The sequence below is a fragment of the Amphiura filiformis genome, chromosome 9 (assembly GCF_039555335.1).
Source record: "Amphiura filiformis chromosome 9, Afil_fr2py, whole genome shotgun sequence".
Classification (NCBI taxonomy): Eukaryota; Metazoa; Echinodermata; class Ophiuroidea; order Amphilepidida; family Amphiuridae; genus Amphiura; species Amphiura filiformis.
In genome coordinates this window covers 54,325,187-54,344,178 of record NC_092636.1, presented here as the reverse complement: position 1 = coordinate 54,344,178, position 18,992 = coordinate 54,325,187, and the positions used below count along the sequence as shown (strand labels likewise).

Here is an 18,992-nt window from a genome sequence, read left to right as displayed (position 1 = left end):
TATTTAGGGACCGTTCATTATTTCTACCGGAGGGGGGACGGGGAGCAGACAGAAAGTCACTGCCGAAAACTATGTGACCCCTCTTCTCCGATAACAAAAACCATATGACCCCCCCCTCCGAGCTACATGAAAATCATATGACCCCCCACCTGACGTATGCACACGCGCAATGACCCGCAATAGATGCGAGCATGGATCAGCTGCCTCAACGCATCACGTCACTGCCACATATGCCTTTACTGTTTTTGCCACCCGGCTGTCAGTAGGCCTATACCAATTTTTCACAAAAAGCACCTAAATTTACCCTAATTGCAGTAATTGGGCACTTTTCTCCAATATAGGCCTATTGGTCTTTTATACATCAATATACCAAAATCGCTGAAAAGGACCCCAAAATGGTGGCACATCCTCATATAGGGCCTACCTTCAACTAGGTAGAACCCTACAGGGTATTTTAACTTGTTTTATTTATTTTTCGAAAATATTATTTAGCCCCCCTATTTCACATGCATGTACACAGCTTTTTATTTTTATTTATTTTTAAAACTGCCACCCTGTGCTCCAGCTAGTATGTAGGCCTACATGTAGGCCTACTTCAATACCACAGGCCCCTGAACAAACCACAGTGATATTATCCATAGGTTTTTTTGCACCAAGAACAATCTTTCAAGTGGCAGGTTTGGAAACTTGGGGTCAAAATTATTATAATTCATTAGTTTTATATTAGGCTAAAATGGCTGTAAACAAATTAATTTCATTTTTTAAGTTGTAATTTAATTCAATCATACAGAACTATCAAGCTGATTTATTAATTTTCAATCTTATTGTAGGCACATTCTCCGATAAAGCGTCCAAAATGCCAAATATGTGTCGCCCATAGTTTCAAGTCGTATTCAGACTTGTTTCGTCAGAAAGAAATAACTTTTAATAATATAACTTATACTTAGGAGTTGCTTTTTAAAATGTGTGAGGCTAGAGGTTGTAACATGCCTAGAAAGTATAAAACAATAAAGATGATTATGCATATCCACTGTTTTCCTCCATGTCGCCAGCCAAGGTGTGTTCAGTATAATGTGTCCCTGCTCTCTAAACATGCGCGCATATAATGGATTATAGGTACTTTTCATTAGCTGGTATCATGCCCTAATTATAAAGTAGGGGCCTATAAATCATCACAACACAGATTATTAAATTTTTCCAACAGGTCTTTCAGACTATGTCGCCAATATTGTTCACAGATACGTTACCATATTTCTAATAGATAACAATCTGTGAAAATAATTGGCTAGATGAATGTTCTCATATGTGATGGATCAAGCAGGCTCCATAGTTATATTATATATATGGAACAAAACATAATGGTTTCAAAGTAAACAAAATCAGGTCTATTAATGGCAAAAAGTCCTGACTTTACGTTCATGCCTTCACAGATACGTTACCTAAATTAGACTCCCCTCGGAAAAAACGCTATGATAAATGAAGCCAAATACCATACCAGACTTTAGTACATTGGGTGATGACTGATCAAGTATGGGTATTAATTCGGTCAGTTTTTACACTTGCACGATTAAGACAAAGATAGGAAAGGGTTTCACAGATACGTTACCACTGATACGTTACCCCCAATACGTACAAGTAATATTGCTCAAAAATGAAGTATTGTTGAACAATCACCCATGCATTGTTTTGTGTTCTTAAACTATTAAAGTTTACGATTCTGAATGAATTTTATTAATTCTTTGTGGTTGGCATTTTGTCATTCCTGAGACCAAACTTGGACGCTTTAACGGAGAATGGGCCTGTAAGTATGCATCAACTTCTCATACATGTTGATACTGGGTGCAGTACATAGCCCCATTTGGTGTAAAATGAATGAGTTGCAAAATCTTCTTCATCAGTAGGCCTATATTAAAAGGAATAAAAAGTAGTTTGTGACATCTTACCATAAATTAGTGATGTACATGTACAGTGGCGTAGATTTCTTTTTTGACATTGGGGGGGGATGGGATTGGAAAAAATTCTTGAAGTATAGTGAATCCAGCACCTTTTGGCGTCAAAATAAGTTTAGGGTACAAATGCGCGTGAAGCGCACGAACATTTTTGATATTTTGTAGCTAAACTGATGAAATATGGTGCAAAAGTGGAATAATAAATGCGGGCGAAGCGCGCGGAAATTTGCACTTTTGGGGCTAAAATGGGCAAATATGTGGTCAGAAACCTATATTTAGGTGTCAACATTGGGGGGGGGGGGGTGATTGTATGGGGCATCCCCCTGGCAAAATATTGGGAGGGATCTACGCCTATGGTGATGTATCGATCAGACTCAAGTCCACTTTTTGCCGGACTCGGACACAAAAGCTCACAAACAGACTCGGTTCGGCTCAAACTTGGACACAGAAAGTCCAATTAGATCCATGTAAAATGTGAAATGATTATCTAAAAATGTCAAAATAGATCTCAAATTTGATTCAAAATTTGTTATCACAATATCCAACATATCCACAAAATTATTTAGATTTCACTTCCCAGAATCATTACTGTTATCGTTAATGAAATAATTGATAATTATACATATTTTAATTAATATTTTGACTATATAAAAATATCTAAAATTCCTTTCATGGAACTTTCTAATTCATTAAACTCTTGAAAGAGAGAAAACATGCACACAGACATGTACACCCCATCCATAGGGCTAGGGTGTCTGTGGTTTGTATGTGTTCACTACTCAGTGGCAGTCACTGCACATTAATTTTGTCCGAAACATTTGTCCATCACACAACCATAATATAATTTCTGAAAAGGTGAATTTCTATTAGATGGGGGTCCAGGGGGCGAAGCCCCCGGAAGCTCCAGGATTTTTGAGATGCAAAACCATCTGACCCCCCCTTTCAATAACTAAAAACCATCTGACCCCCCCCTTTTTGCCTGACAAAAACCATCTGACCCCCATGTATTCTCCCGGCCCCCCTCCGGTGGAAATAATGAACGGTCCCTTATTTATTTATTTATTTATTTATTTATTTATTTATTTATTTATTTATTTATTTATTTATTTATTTATTTATTTATTTATTTATTAACCAACCTTTATTGTTTGTTTATTTATTTATCTATAATATTTATTTATTTATTTTTTATTTTTTTTTATTTTTTTTTTTTTTTTTTAGCTCTTTTTCTGACTACAAAAAATGGCTCAGTAGAGCTCAGTACTTTCAGATCTGGTAGGCACACCCCGGTGTGCATTTTGTAGAGGACGCCCAGATAACAATTAACATTGGCCCAATGTAAGTTCAAACATTGGACCAACATTGGCTTGCAACATTGGGCCAATGTCTTTTTTACCATCGGGCCTATATGTTGGCCAACTGTCTAGATGCCAACCAAGGTCCAACATTGGTCCAATGTTGGCCCAATTTTTTACTAATTAAGTCTAAACATTGGACCAACATTGGGCCAGTGTCTTTTTAGCCATCGGGCCTGTGTTGGCGCAATGTCAAAATGCCAACCAAGGTCCAACATTGATCAAATGTTGGCCCAATGTATTAAGTCCAAACATTGGACCAACATTGGCTTGCAACATTGGGCAATGTTTTTTCTGCCATCGGGCCTATGTTGGCCCTATGTCTAGATGCCAACCAAGGCAAATAAGCCCATTGAAGCTCATTGAGACAAAATCATGAAAAAAAATCAAAAATAGTAGTTAGGCGACGAAAAAAGGAAACCCTATTCTACGGGCGGACGGACCGTGAGTAGGGTCACCAAAATCTGTAAATAATTTGCAATTTGAGAAAATACCAAAAAAATAAATTTGTTCCTGAAATTTCCGAAATTTGTGTCGGCATGCATTTGTACAGGAAAATTTGTTTTCCCCAATTTGTTCAAAATCTGGGTCGGTCGGGCCCGTAGAACAGCCTACAGGGTTTTCTTTTTTCGTCGCCTTCGGTGAATACTGTCCTTAGGGGTGGTGCAATAATTATGTGTACCCCCAGGGTGGTGAATTATAGGGGGGGGGGCAAAGATTTTTTGGCAGGCCAAAAGGAGGGGGGGGCAAGCAATTTTTGGCAGGTCGAAAGGGGGGTCAAGCAATTTTTGGCAGGTCGAAAGGGGGGCAAGCGATTTTTGGCGCCGTTTCTATATATTACGCCCTAAAAAGATGTAGGAAAACGTTAGGAACACGTTCAAATATGCAAATGTCTTTTTTTGCCATCGGGCCTGTGTTGGCGCAATGTCGAAATGCCAACCAAGGTCCAACATTGGTCAAATGTTGGCCCAATGTATTAAGTTCAAACATTGGACCAACATTGGCTTGCAACATTGGGCCAATGTCTTTTTTACCATCGGGCCTATATGTTGGCCAACTGTCTAGATGCCAACCAAGGTCCAACATTGGTCCAATGTTGGCCCAATTTTTTAACTAATTAAGTCTAAACATTGGACCAACATTGGGCCAGTGTCTTTTTTGCCATCGGGCCTGTGTTGGCGCAATGTCGAAATGCCAACCAAGGTCCAACATTGATCAAATGTTGGCCCAATGTATTAAGTCCAAACATTGGACCAACATTGGCTTGCAACATTGTGCAATGTTTTTTCTGCCATCGGGCCTATGTTGGCCCTATGTCTAGATGCCAACCAAGGCAAATAAGCCCATTGAAGCTCATTGAGACAAAATCATGAAAAAAAATCAAAAATAGTAGTTAGGCGACGAAAAAAGGAAACCCTATTCTACGGGCGGACGGACCGTGCAAGTAGGGTCACCAAAATCTGTAAATAATTTGCAATTTGAGAAAATACAAAAAAATTGTTCCTGAAATTTCCGAAATTTGGGTCGGCATGCATTTTTGTACGTCGCCTTTGGTGAATACTGTCCTTAGGGATGGTGCAATAATTATGTGTACCCCCGGGGTGGTGAATTATAGGGGGGGCAAAGATTTTTGGCAGGCCAAAAGGAGGGGGGCAAGCATTTTTGGCAGGTCGAAAGGGGGTCAAGCAATTTTGGCAGGTCGAAAAGGGGGGACAAGCGATTTTTGGCGCCGTTTCTATATATTACGCCCTAAAAAGATGTAGGAAAACGTTAGGAACACGTTCAAATATGCAAATTATTCTGCTCTGTACACTCGCATTATATGATAAGACAATTTAAGGTTTTAAATTCAGGTTCCCCAAAATCTTGCATGTGTAAGAGGGGGGGGCAAAGATTTTTGGCACATCAAAAGGGAGGCAAAGGGTTTTTGGCACGTCAAGGGGGGCAAAGATTTTTGGCACGGCCAAAGAGGGGGAAAGCGATTTTGGCGGACCACTTTCAGAATTCACCACCCGAGGGTACACCCCTTACATTAAGTGTTACATTACAAAATTGCCTAGCATAATTTTATACAAGTCACTTACCTTACTTTACCTAACGGGATTTGAACCAGGGACCTTCTGTATGAGAGTCTGCTGCCTTACCGTACCGATTGAGCTAACCTGGGTGTGTACATTTGATGAAGTGTTTTAAGTTAATATAGGCAATATTTTGATGACTAAACCGGCCAAAGTGCATTGCTCTATGAATATTGATCAAATGTTGCAATGCCAACTATCGAAACAGGAATGGCATACCAACATTGCCCCACTGTTACAATGCCAACTATCGAAACAGGAATGGCATTTTAACATTGGCCCAATGTTGCAATGCCAACTATCGGAACAGGAATGTCATTCCAACATTGGCCCAATGTTGCAATGCCAACTATCAAAACAGGAATGGCATTCCAACATTGGCCCAATGTTGCAATGCCAACTATCGAAACAGCAATGGCATTCCGACATTGGCCCAATGTTGCAATGCCAACTATCGAGACATGAATGGCATTGCAACATTGGCCCAATGTTGCAATGCCAACTATCGAAACAAGAATGGCGTTCCAACATTGGCCCAATGTTGCAATGCCAACTATCGGAACAGGAATGGCATTCCAACATTGGCCCAATGTTGCAATGCCAAATATCAAAACAGGAATGGCATTCCGACATTGGCCCAATGTTGCAATGCCAACTATCGAGACATGAATGGCATTGCAACATTGGCCCAATGTTGCAATGCCAACTATCGGAACAGGAATGGCATTCCAACATTGGCACAATGTTGCAATGCCAACTATCGGAACAGGAATGGCATTCCAACATTGGCCCAATGTTGCAATGCCAAATATCAAAACAGGAATGGCATTCCGACATTGGCCCAATGTTGCAATGCCAACTATCGAGACATGAATGGTATTGCAACATTGGCCCAATGTTGCAATGCCAACTATCGAAACAAGAATGGCATTGCAACATTGGCCCAATGTTGGAATGCCAACTATTGAAACAGGAATGGCATTCCAACATTGGCCCAATGTTGCAATGCCAACTATCGGAACAGGAATGGCATTCCAACATTGGCCCAATGTTGCAATGCCAAATATCAAAACAGGAATGGCATTCCGACATTGGCCCAATGTTGCAATGCCAACTATCGAGACATGAATGGTATTGCAACATTGGCCCAATGTTGCAATGCCAACTATCGAAACAAGAATGGCATTGCAACATTGGCCGAATGTTGCAATGCCAACTATCGGAACAGGAATGGCATTCCAACATTGGGCCAATGTTGCAATGCCAACTCACAGGGTGAGTGAAAAAAAAGTGCAATAGAGCAAAGAATTGATATTATGCAAGAACCAAGTCGAACTTTCCCATTATTGAAAAATTCTGTAAATGCCACACTCAATAGTCACCTTCTGTGAAAATATGAAGTGAATCGCGACTACCGTTTAATTTTATGAGTCCTTTTGCTGCGATACCCAATTTCTTTATTTGTCCACGAGGTACCATGTATTTTGAATGAGAGCACGCAATGCCTGGTAAAGAAAGGCACCAGCTCTGAAACTAACTTTAACTTTTTTTAAAGTTAAAGTTAGTAAATAAGGTTGATTTTTGCGTTATTTTTTTATTTTTATATTTTTTTGTTCAAACAAACTTTCTAACATTACTTTAAGGCCTTCATACCTCACTCGACTCAAACTCAATTTTTTTTTAAATCCCTATATGTCCAACTTCATTAGGAAACGAATTTGGAGAAAACCTTCTGTTAATAAAATACTATGCTGAGCCACCAGCCTGGGTGGCTGACGCTCCAGTAATTTCAGATGATTGAGCTCAGTAATACACCAAAGAATGTCTTCCAATTCATGAAAACAAATAGATAATCAGCTTATCGGATTAAAAAGCTTAGAGGGAATGTCTTGCTGCTCAGCGAGTGTTTGTAATTATCAGAAGGTTTTCTCCAAATTCATTCTCTAATGACTGGATATTTTGTAATTCAGTTCACTTCAATTTGCGAACATTGCATTTTGACATTTGAAAAACCAGCCTACAAATGTGTATATTTTTGATAGAGAATAAACATCTTTTAAAGTGAAGGTAAAATGAAAATAACAACAAATAATGTTTCTTCTCAAACAAGACCAATGGCAATATCATTTTGGGTGTTCCATTTTATTTCAATGCCAATGAGGTTAAGAAAATGGCAGTTGTTCCTAATCTACCTTACACAGATCAGAGTGGGCTGACATTCAAATTTTAGATGCCTCTTGGACAAGACCTTCCCGGTCAGCTTGCTGTCAACTGTGAGTCTGTGACTCCCAGGATCTCCAGCTCCTCCTTCTCAGCCAATTTGTTGGTACCAAACATGAGATCTAGCTTGGTTGGATTCCTCTTTCTTGATATTGTCATTGTCTTACATTTCCATCTGTCTGCCCAGATCCTCAAGTTTCTGTTCATTGCTGTTGAGTTTAACAGTAACAGCTCCAGGTTTGTCTGTAGATGTAATCTCACAGAACAAGGTGGAATCAATAGAGGTAGAGTTGGTTTTCACACTCATCACCAAGGTCATCAATGAAGACAAAGTGGGGCCAATATTGACCCCTGGGGAACAGATGCATTGATGGAGGAAGTACTTTTTTGGAACTTTTTGGAATTTTTATAGAACGATCTATCAGGTAGCTCTTAATTCAGGTGAGCAGATTGCCGGATACTCCTTTTGCCATGAGTTTCGAGCAAAGGCCATTATACCAGACGTTGTCAAATGCTCCTTTAATCGCCAGTGCAATTAGACGCACTTTGTTGCCTGGAGTTGGACCACTCTTGGGTCAGTACTGTAAGGATATCAGCTGTGCTGTGATGTGGCATGATGCAGTCATGTCTACAGTCATGACAGTAGAATTCATCTCGACCTTTGCAGGACTTAACCCCATTAAAAGCTATTAAACCAAGATAACACTCATTGAAACAGCTCAACTGATTAAATCGGATCTTCTCTGGCTGTGCACATGTGACTGTTTTCATGTGCGATATCGCAATCAAGTTTGTATTATAGCTTCAGTTGGGTAACCGATTATAAAGGAAACGAAAGGAAACAATGGTATGTGTACTTTTGTTCACGAAATGAGACAATGGCGTGCTTTTTGTAAACCAGCATTCTTGAAAATGAGCAACATAATGATTGTTGACTTAACACGGTTTGGAAATAATTTCTTCATATTTTTGGTGTTATCTGTCGTTTACATATCCTTCCTAAAACACAAAAGTACGACCCTCTCCAAACACCTAAATTAGCTAAAAATTTAGGACATGTTACAAAACTATATTGTCTAGAATTTTAGAAGAGTACTTTTAATATTGGCCGGTTATTTTTCACACAGCGACGTTAACTAGGCAATGTACTATTACCTATAACATTAACTAAAACACCAAAGTACGAATATTTCCAAACATCTAAATTAGCTAAAAATTTAGGACATGTTAAAAACTATATTTTCTAGAACTTTAGAAGAGTACTTTTAATATTGGCCGGTTATTTTTCACACAGCGACGTTTACTAGTCATACCCCCATACATTTAACGTAGGGCTATTTGTAGAGGTCACGCGTCAATGGGAAAGAGCACTGTGTATTGTGTATAGGAAAACGGACAGTAACTGCAGTATGGCCTAAATCCAAATTGCCTATCCAATATCAGTTGGTTTCCAAGGAGGTATTCCTGAAGTTGGTTCTGTACAACAGCCTCCATGACCTTGCTCATGATGTAGAGCAGAGAGATGGTGCGGTATGCATAGATGGATTAGACTTAGAATCTCTCTTGTGAATATGGATGACAGACGTAGTCTTCCATTGGCTTAGGAAACCTCCCTGGGAGAAGCAAAGCTCAAGCAGCAGGCTGAGTGGTCTTGCAAGTTCTGCGCTAAGTGGCGTAGATCATTCTTTTTAACATGGGGAGATGGGGTTGAAAAAAAATTGTTGAAGTATAGTGAATCCAGCGCCTTTTGGCGACAGAATAAGTCCAGGGTACAAATGCGCGTGAAGCGCGCGAAAAATTTTGCCATACCGAAGCTAAACTGATGAAATCTAGTGCAAAAGTGGAATAAAATTCGTGCGAAGCGCCCAAAAATTGGCACTTTTGGGGCTAAAATTGCCAAATATAAGGATACAAAATACTCAAAAATAGTATAAGAAAGTTTTAACTTACGTCTCACGACTATTATATTCAGAGCTGTGGTAGCCTGCGGCTTGCATCCACAAGCCTTCGGAGCCACTGGTTTATTCCGTGGTCGTCACGTGACCGCTGGTGTTTCTCGGGGCACATGACGTGATGATGTTGTCATAGCTGAGAGGAGGATGTGCCGGCCCTGGTCCCTGTTCACACCATTTCTTGCTGCTGAGGTTGCCATCTGAGAGTTCTTTCCCCTACTTGTTGTTATAGCTCCTTCTGGCTACCTTCTCTGCATGATTGTAGTCCTTTCTAGCTTTTGTAAACTTATCCTTGTTTTCTTTGGTGTTGTTCTTTTTAGCTTCCTGAATAAGCGTGGCTTCATGTTACGCATGAATTATTGAACAAGGGATTAACACTTTAACTCATGAGGGCAACATATCAATTTCTTAACGGTGATAATCGTTGACTGCGCTGCACCTCTGGCGCTGCACCGGTAGCTAACCCTGTATGCCGTCCTCTTTCGCTACTTATCACACTGAACATCGTTGGAGAACAATGATTTGAAGCAAAAGAGCATTGCGATTTCAATGTTGGAGAATTGATATGCTGCCATCTAGAGATATTTTATTATTGCAAGCATTTGATCTCTAATTCAAAATAATTTTATACTTGTAATAACATGACTTTATCAAAAGACGAATCATGATTCGGCCGTTTGCCACATAATGACGTTATTGAAACAAAACTGACTCAACAAGAACTGACTGTAATGTAGTAATAATGTTAAGATAATTATAGACTAAATCGTTCTACTAGAATGGTAGATAATTTCTGGGAGTATAAACTTAACGTTACCATGGCAACAGTAAAATATAAGACTCACTTTATTTTACTATATATGGTAAGTTTTTATCAACCTTGACATATCTGCAAAGTTTCAGATCCAAGGTTAAAAAAAATAACGGAGTTAGACTCATTTAAACCGTTTTTTCCCTTGATTTTCATCAAAATCACAAAAATTATGGTTTTTTGACGTTTTAGCTAAGATTTTGGTCACGTGACCCCGGCACGTGACTTGTAAATGAGAATTGGTATGCCCAAATTTGGAATCATTATTGTGTTAGCTTTTAATATGTGTACGTATAATGAGTTTGGAGGTCGTTTTTTTAAAGTTATGACCATTTATATGCAAATTGGCAGGATTTTCCCATAGACTTACTGTATAACTTTAGGAACTATTTTTACCGCATGCGGTACTGCACATATAGCGGTCGGTTTTAATACCTGACTTTAGACACAATTTGGACACAAAATGGCGGATTTTTGGAAGTTGTCGCAACTCTCCATATATAGGGACTCTACTTAAATGGGGGTTATATCCCCCTCAACAGGCGCTCTATCCTTTGGGCTACATGTAAAAACCGGTTAAAGAAAAATGGCCCTAAAATAAAAACGCCACATTCATTTTTCCTCAAGTTTTGCATATGATGTAGATTTAACATCTGGAATGTAATGCAAGTGGTGTCGTTGCTGCTCTTTTAAATTCATTATAACATGTCCGCCCCAGATGACCACGGTGATCTAGTGCAAGGCGATACATTCAAAGATAGTATGCACCCATTGCTACGATAGAGATTGCGATTTCAAACGTAGCATCGAACATACGTGGAATCTATTCAAAATCCCGTCACAGGAGAGTGGTTTTTAATATATTCCACGTACGTTCGATACGTACGTTTGGAAATCGCAATCTCTCTGATAATTACGTTTACGTATAATTACGGTTACGTATCTACTTCTACGGTGAATAGCAGGGTATACAATGTTTATAATGATTTGGAGATGTCTACATAATGCAGACTACAATATGAATATCGTTGTGCCATGTGGGAGCCAAGGAAGTTGATCTAGAAGGTATGTTACCCCAGTTATAGACGAATCCAATTTCACGCATTCCTACACCTCAATAGCAGCCATAACTGGGTCCCCGCTGAGTAAATCCCACCAGAAATGTAAATGATGCGTCCTTGGCGGGAATTTTAAACTGCATTCCATCACCCGTGTTACACGTAGACAAAAGAATGATGAAAGTTTACAACACAATACAATATAACATCGATTTTTAAGCGGGTTTTAATCCACCCAATTGGGCAGTCACAACACCAGTTAGGTGCACCCGGAACCCAGTAATGGCCGACCAAATCCTAACCATGACTTGGCTAGTTGGATTCGTATATAGACAAGTATGGTATAATTGACCCTTGCCACGTGCTTGGGAGAACACCATCATATCATATCACCAGGAATCACAACACCCACCCCCACCCCACACACACACACAATGAGTGGGAATCTACGGGTTTGGAGGATCACCACGCGGTGAGTGGGAATCCTCCGATGTCGGAGGATCGCCACGTACAGTGTAGCGTAGCAAGGAGGTGGACAGGGTGGACGAAGTCAGGGGCCCGAGGGCAATGAAATAGAGCAAAAGCGAAAAAGATGGAGCTGATAAGGAGCTGATAAGGGCTCCCGGGGCAGTTGATACGCCCCTGGCCACGCAATGTTTAGATTAGTTTTAAATGATCGGAGAATCGCCACGTGACGATTGTCAGGCAACGTTTGTATTTGTTTACCATAGGCTGAGAAGTAGGCCTATATCGCGTTTTTTGCAGGTTTACATGGTCCAATAACTATCTGATGACTGACATGTGGTAACATGTGATACACCATAGCCTTTTCAAAATATAATCTGTGTACAGACAGATCACTGTGTGGGTATCATTATATTTTTAGAGGCGTGTCCAAAAATAAGTTCACACCCGCACACCGACATCGCCCGGTTAATAATTACATTACACAGCAGAGACATTGAAATGAATACCCGGGATCGATATACGTGAATGTGCTATGCACGATTTGATATTCAGACGATAAATCTTTGGATACCGCGGTAGAAAATGATGAATATCTCCCGTAATTTATTTAGTCTGAAGAAGCCAGATTTGGTTCCTTGCACTTGAATATATGTATTGAACGGATATGATAGTCGTTAGCTTGCGTCTTGAGAAAGAAGCTTGCGTCTTGAACTCAAAAACTTACAAAAATTCTGATTTTATATGTGCCGTACTATAGCGCAGCGTATAGGCTAGCTCCACTCACTCGTGCAAGCAGTCTAAAAGCATAATATGACCACTGACCTCAGACATGGCGTATACAAGCTCACTCACACACAGAAAGGTCAATTACCAGGATATTGTCAGTAGCCTTAGTCGGATGTCGTTCGGCTCATTATGCGTCTCAAAGGTCGGAACAAAATGGTCATGCGTGGCTGTGGATTCCACCTACCATGGCGATTTCTACCATGAAGATATCGGGGCGATGACACTGTGACCCGGCCCTTCATATATGAAGATATACTGACGACCATCATAACCATATGAATGTCCGGAAGATCGTTACGCAGCGAGTGGGAATTCTCCTATGTCGGGTGGTGTCAAGCAGTATTAGAATTTGTCCAGATGATCACCAGGTGAACCCTTAGAGGATTTCCACACACTGCAGCGTAGCGATTCGTTACCGTCGGTGGGTCCCATAAATAGACCCTGGAAAAAAGGCCCGTTCGCCGCGTGGCGATCTTCCGGTCATTTCAAAGAAATCCAAACACTGGGTGGCGATCATCCAGCACGTCATGAGGACGTAGCTTGTGATGATATTCCACCATTCCATACTAATTGGTTATATTACATCTTTTCTTATTTTCAACCTCTGACTCACATAACTTCCACGCACTTCACTCTAACTCTGCTGTCACATTTGAAGTGCCTCGTACTAAAAAAATATAATAAAGCTGTTGCCCATCACTGTCCGTGGTCAAGAACATAATAATATAACCACCTTAAGTCACATTGTTTACGTTTATGTTTTATTCACTCTCAAAATACAAACAGTCGTTAATCAACGTTGTTAGTCTTAAAGGGGTATTTCGTGATTCTAGCTTTTAAGAGATGGTTCAATATACATGATACAGTTTGATCAGCTCGTATTCGGCGGGAATTGTTAGGCTTTACGCCGAAAAGTAGACCCAGGTTAGAAGTGTCATAGTTGACCTGTCTGGTCTCTATTGTGTGTGTTAAAGAAAATAGACAACGTATCGGAATTGAACGAATAATTTGTGATGCTTCTGGCAAGATGTCACGAGACCATTCTCGTAACAATATACATAGATATTAATCCGCGATGTTATAAGGCCCGCCGATTACGAGCTGATCAAAGTATAGATACTCACGAAAAAGTTATTTCCATAATGTCAGTTGATTCGGTCATTGAATTTGCAAGTTACGCATAACTGCACTGAGTTACGGTGCCCCATAGGCTAATGTGTTGGAATTTCAGGAAGTTAACGGGCGGGATATTGGACGATGTCTTTGTCAAACGAATGAATCTACAAGAAACGTTTCAACACAAAATAATTGTGTAGTTCTAGGTTTCTGATGGTATCAACATCTCAACTTGTTTGCAAAAACTTTAAAGGCTGGGATGTGGATCACGAAATGCATGCCCATTTAATCTGGACTCCAAAATAGTAATCTTGTACACTTTACGCAACAAAATTTCAACCATTTACCATTTCAATGGCAAGGCTTGACTGTGCCTTGGTTGGGCGAAGAAACTTGAGGATTTTCACAAATTTGTGACTAAAATTGGGGGTTGTGGATCACGAAATGCATGCCCATTTAATCTGGACTCCAAAATAGTAATCTTGTACACTTTACGCAACAAAATTTCAGCCATTAACCATTTCAATGGCAAGGCTTTATTGCGCCTTGGTTGGGCGAAGAAACTTGAGGATTTTCACAAATTTGTGGCTAAAATTGCCAAGTGGATGACATGCTGAAAATATATTCATTTATAAGGTAACGCGCGAACAATTCATCAGTGGAAGACTGTAGTGGGAGAGGTGCCTACGTTTGCGGCTACGAGTAAAAATAGTTCTTTAGGTATTGACTCAAATAGGGTTCAGAAACTTCACTCTTTGTTTTTGAAAATTGTTGTGTTAATAGGTCTTGTGTAATTTTCATTATATAAAAGCTTATAAAAGAACAAAATTAAATGAAAAAGTGGAACTTACATGTTTCGTCAACATGCACGGCGACGACGTTGCGTCCAATAACATATGACATCACCAGGCGACGAATTCAAGTCGATTGGTCACGCAAGAGACGGAAATCAACTCCGCTCGACCTGATTTAGTCACCTGATGACGTCCGGTGGTAACGGGCGTAATGTCGTGTTAACGAAATATGTGACGTGTCATGTCAAAAGGAGACACTTTTGGGCATGATCGTAAATGGAGAAATAGCCCAAAATCGGCACGGGGTGATATTTTCACAATTTCCCGTTTTTGATTCAATTTACCAACTTTGATTTACCAACTGGATAAATAATCTACACCAAGATAATTTTTATCTTTGCACACAAGTACAAGATTCCTATTGGGGCCGTCTGCACAGGATTACCGTCGCCAAGGTACTTGGCTGGTACTGTGCAGTACCAGGATCAGGAGGAGAGTACCAGTGTAGTACCAGTGCAGTACCACATGCTGGTGAGTGTAGTAGCCTGTGCAGTAGCAGCATTGGTATTATGTAGGCACTCTGTGTGTATAGCAGTCAGGTATCTTGGTGATGGTGTACATGTGCAGGCGATCATATATGTACATGTATGTATGACAACATGATTTTTTATAACTTAGAAAAAATATTAAACAAATTGGATCATTTTTCTTTTCATACAACTATTTCTGAACTACTTCTTCCACTACAGTCTTTATTGAAATGCTTTAAAATGGTTCTAATCTCCACCACCGTCATTATTACCACTGCTGGTATTTTGTGTCGGTCTGGTGCTTATCTCAGTCCCTATCCTGTTACTTGTGCGCCAATTCTGTATCTGTAGATCCTCGTCATCGCTCACAAAATGAATGGCATAAAGCTTTGGCAGATACAAACTAATCAAGGTAATGTAGGCTGTCAAGAGAAGAGCAGCACACAGGGCGGACACCATCTGAACAACTCCAACTGCTGTTGTGTAAACTGGTATGAGTGATACGCACACTACCACTGTTGAATAGACACTTGCGGCAATGAACTTGGATTCGTTGTAGTTACTTGGTACTTTGCGGGCTTTGAAGGCGTAGAAGCAGCAGGCAATGATGAGAATGGCATTGTAGGCGATAGATGCTAAGAAACCAATGCCAAGACGACAGTATAACTCAACCGTGTCCTTCTTGGATGAGGTGTAGAGATACTGTGGTGTGGATGGGTCAATACTGGCCGTACAACACACTAACACAATCTGCAACAGTAATACCACAAGAGATAAAATATTAGATACAGGGTGAGTAAAAAAAAAGTGCAATAGAGCAAAGAATCGATATTTATGTAAGAACCAAGTTGAACTTTCCCATTATTGAAAGTTTCTATAAATGCCACACTCAATTGTCACCTTCTGTGAAAAAATAAAGTGAATCACAACTACCGTTCAATTTTTATGAGTCCTTATGCTGCGATATCCAATTTCATTATTTGTCTACGAGATACCATGTATTTTGAATGAGAGCACACAATGCACGATAAAGGCACCAGCTCTGAAACTGACTTTAACTTAAGTAAGGTTGATTTTTGCGTTATTTTAATATTTTTCTGTTCAAACAAACTTTTTAACATTACTTTAAGTCCTTAATACCTCACTCGACTCCAACTTCAGTTTTTTATATTCCAATATGTCCAACTTACTTGATATTTTGTAATTCACTCCACTTTAATTTTGCGTGCATTTCATTTCGACATTTGAAAAACCCGCCTACAAATTTGTATGGTTTAGATAGAGAATAAACATCTTTAAAGTAAAGGTAAAATGAAAATAACAACAAATAATGTTTCTTCTCAAACAAGAACAAGGGCAAAATAACACTTTGGGTGCTCCATTTTATTTCAATGCCTAAGAGGTGAAGAAAATGGCAGTTGTACCAAATCTTCCTTACACAAAGTGAGCTGACATTCAAATTTTAGATGTCTCTTGGACAAACATTAAAACTGGGTATCGCTATAAAATGTGTCATAAAAACAAAACAGTAAATGCTAATTCCATAATTTTTTCACACAAGGTCACTAATGGATATATAATTTATAAAATGTTTTAAAAGTTTCAACTCGGTTCTTAAATAAAAATGGATTCTTTTCTCTATTGCACTTTTTTTGATTCACCCTGTATTTGGAAGAATTAAAAATATGATAATGCTCATAAATGTAAAATCAGATAATAATAATAACACAAACAAACAAATATCAAAATATACGATTTATTGTTGCATATATTTTCAAGGTTAGTGTCTATATTAATCGTCGTGAAGTGTCTAATGGCTATGACATACGTTACTGTAACTCACAAATCTGTGGACAACCCCAAGTTTTGTTTCTTCAAATCACATAAAATTTTGGACACATTTACGCTTCGTTAAATGATAATGTCAGGTTTGATAACTGACTGACCATCAAAGTTGACTTCTTGTTTTCCACTCTCGTATCTCAAGCAGAAAATTCTATCAGTCATATATAGATCTTTCACCATTTGTAAGCTTGTTTATACGCGACTTGAGAATAATAATAGATTATCAACGACAAGGACAATCCAGAATTTGGAGATACAAACTGTAGCATGATACATTTAAATGTCACACAAATCAAAATAATTGATGACTATTTGCAGATGAGTGTGAAGATTGGGCTATTCCAGTTGAAATCCACACTACCCCTGGAAATATCTTCCACAGGGGGAGTATGTTTTTCAAATGTAATTGGTCAGGGTTAATCATTTTGAAACCCATACGCCCCCTGTATTATGGTTTTACCTATATCTTGTGGAAGATTTTGGAAATATCTTCCACACGGGGAGTATACTTTTAAAATGTAATTGGTCAGGGTTACTCATTTTGAAACCCATACTCCCCCCTGTATTATGGCTTTAAATGGAATAACCCATTGGCTGGAGTGCAGTCATCATGGAACCACAAAGAACTGGACCCTGTGGCCTGATTGGCTTCGGCAATTCGAAAGCATCTAGTAAAAAAACCACCAAACGTGACGTAGTGCCCTTTTAAGGCCATGTCCCTTTAATTAAGAAATAAAGGGTAATGCATTGTCCTTTACACCCAAATAATGTACCCGAGGCAGTAAAAACGTAAATATTGGGCAACTTAGTAAGTAAGTAACTAACTAAGAAAAATATAATTGATATTCGATTTGTAAGCTGCACCCAGCAAAACTGTCAAATGGTATCATAATTATTGCAAAATGGCGTCCGATGATTGGCGTAACTGGGACGTTGAAAAAACAGCTTAAAATAAACCTACACAAATTGTCTCTTTGACGGTTTTTACTAGCTGAATATATCTGCATTTTCACTCACAATCCATCAATTAATAAGACTTCACTGATTTCGTGTGCCCTGTTATAACAAAATTGACATAATGTTTCACGTGTTGTTCACAAATGATTGTTTCTGTAATAACAGGAAGCTGCCATGTCTACTACTAGGCATGTCACAGTGGCTGCACAATACTTCTGCCACACTGTGCATGCAAGCATAACAGTAAATTGAAAAGCGCGCGCATGAAAGTTGTTCAATTTTGACAAACATCCATGCCGAAAAATTAATTTCCTCATATGTGCTATTTATCACAATTGTTTGAATTTTTGATATATGGTGTGTGAAACCTTTTGTGACTACTATCAGGTTTTTTAAAATAAATATTTCTTCGTTTAAGAGCTACTACCTGTTTTTATGGATTGTTGAAGATCCCTCATAAATCAATAAATATAGGAATTTTGAAAAATCAAGATCTACCACCATTTAGCTGAAATACTAATCTTTCTAAGCATGTAAATTATTTCCATCGACAACGAATGGCACACTTGAGGAAATCGATTTGAAACAAAACATTTTTTAAGTGAGTTTAAAGGGAGTAATATTCCAAACCACAATAGCTCTAAGCCATTGTGTGTGTCTAAGGCCACACCATTTTTGTATACACGCTATAGTAGAGGGGCTGTTCCTTTTACCGTTTCTATTCCCTTGTTAATCCAGATAACACAATGTTAATTTAAAGTCTCATTGCAAATGAATTTTTATTTTTACTTTTCGGATTTGGCTTTGAGCAATGGTGGCACATACCATATTTACAGAAAAATTTAAAATTCTATTCCAGACACCATCAAAATGTCAAAGTTTGTATTTTTTGTATTATATTAAAGTAATTAACTGCAGATTCTTTACTCAACATCATAACAGGTTCATACTTGACAAATTCATGATGAATGAAAAGACTTTCATTAAATATTGAAAAAAACAACAAAATTACTCATGCCTAATTTACGTAATAATATCATGAATACATAATTAGCTGTAATAAGCTAATTTGC

General features: G+C 38.9%; 1 protein-coding gene across 1 annotated transcript in view; it reads right to left on the bottom strand.

Annotated features, from left to right (window-relative positions):
- Nucleotides 1-14,225: 14,225 nt before the first annotated feature.
- Nucleotides 14,226-18,992, bottom strand: part of LOC140161178 (metabotropic glutamate receptor-like) — a 32,965-nt gene continuing 28,198 nt past the window's right edge. The window contains exon 2 of the mRNA XM_072184625.1: nt 14,226-15,867. Coding sequence (XP_072040726.1) covers nt 15,364-15,867 — 504 coding nt within the window. The 3' untranslated portion in view covers nt 14,226-15,363. The remainder of the gene's footprint in view (nt 15,868-18,992) is intronic.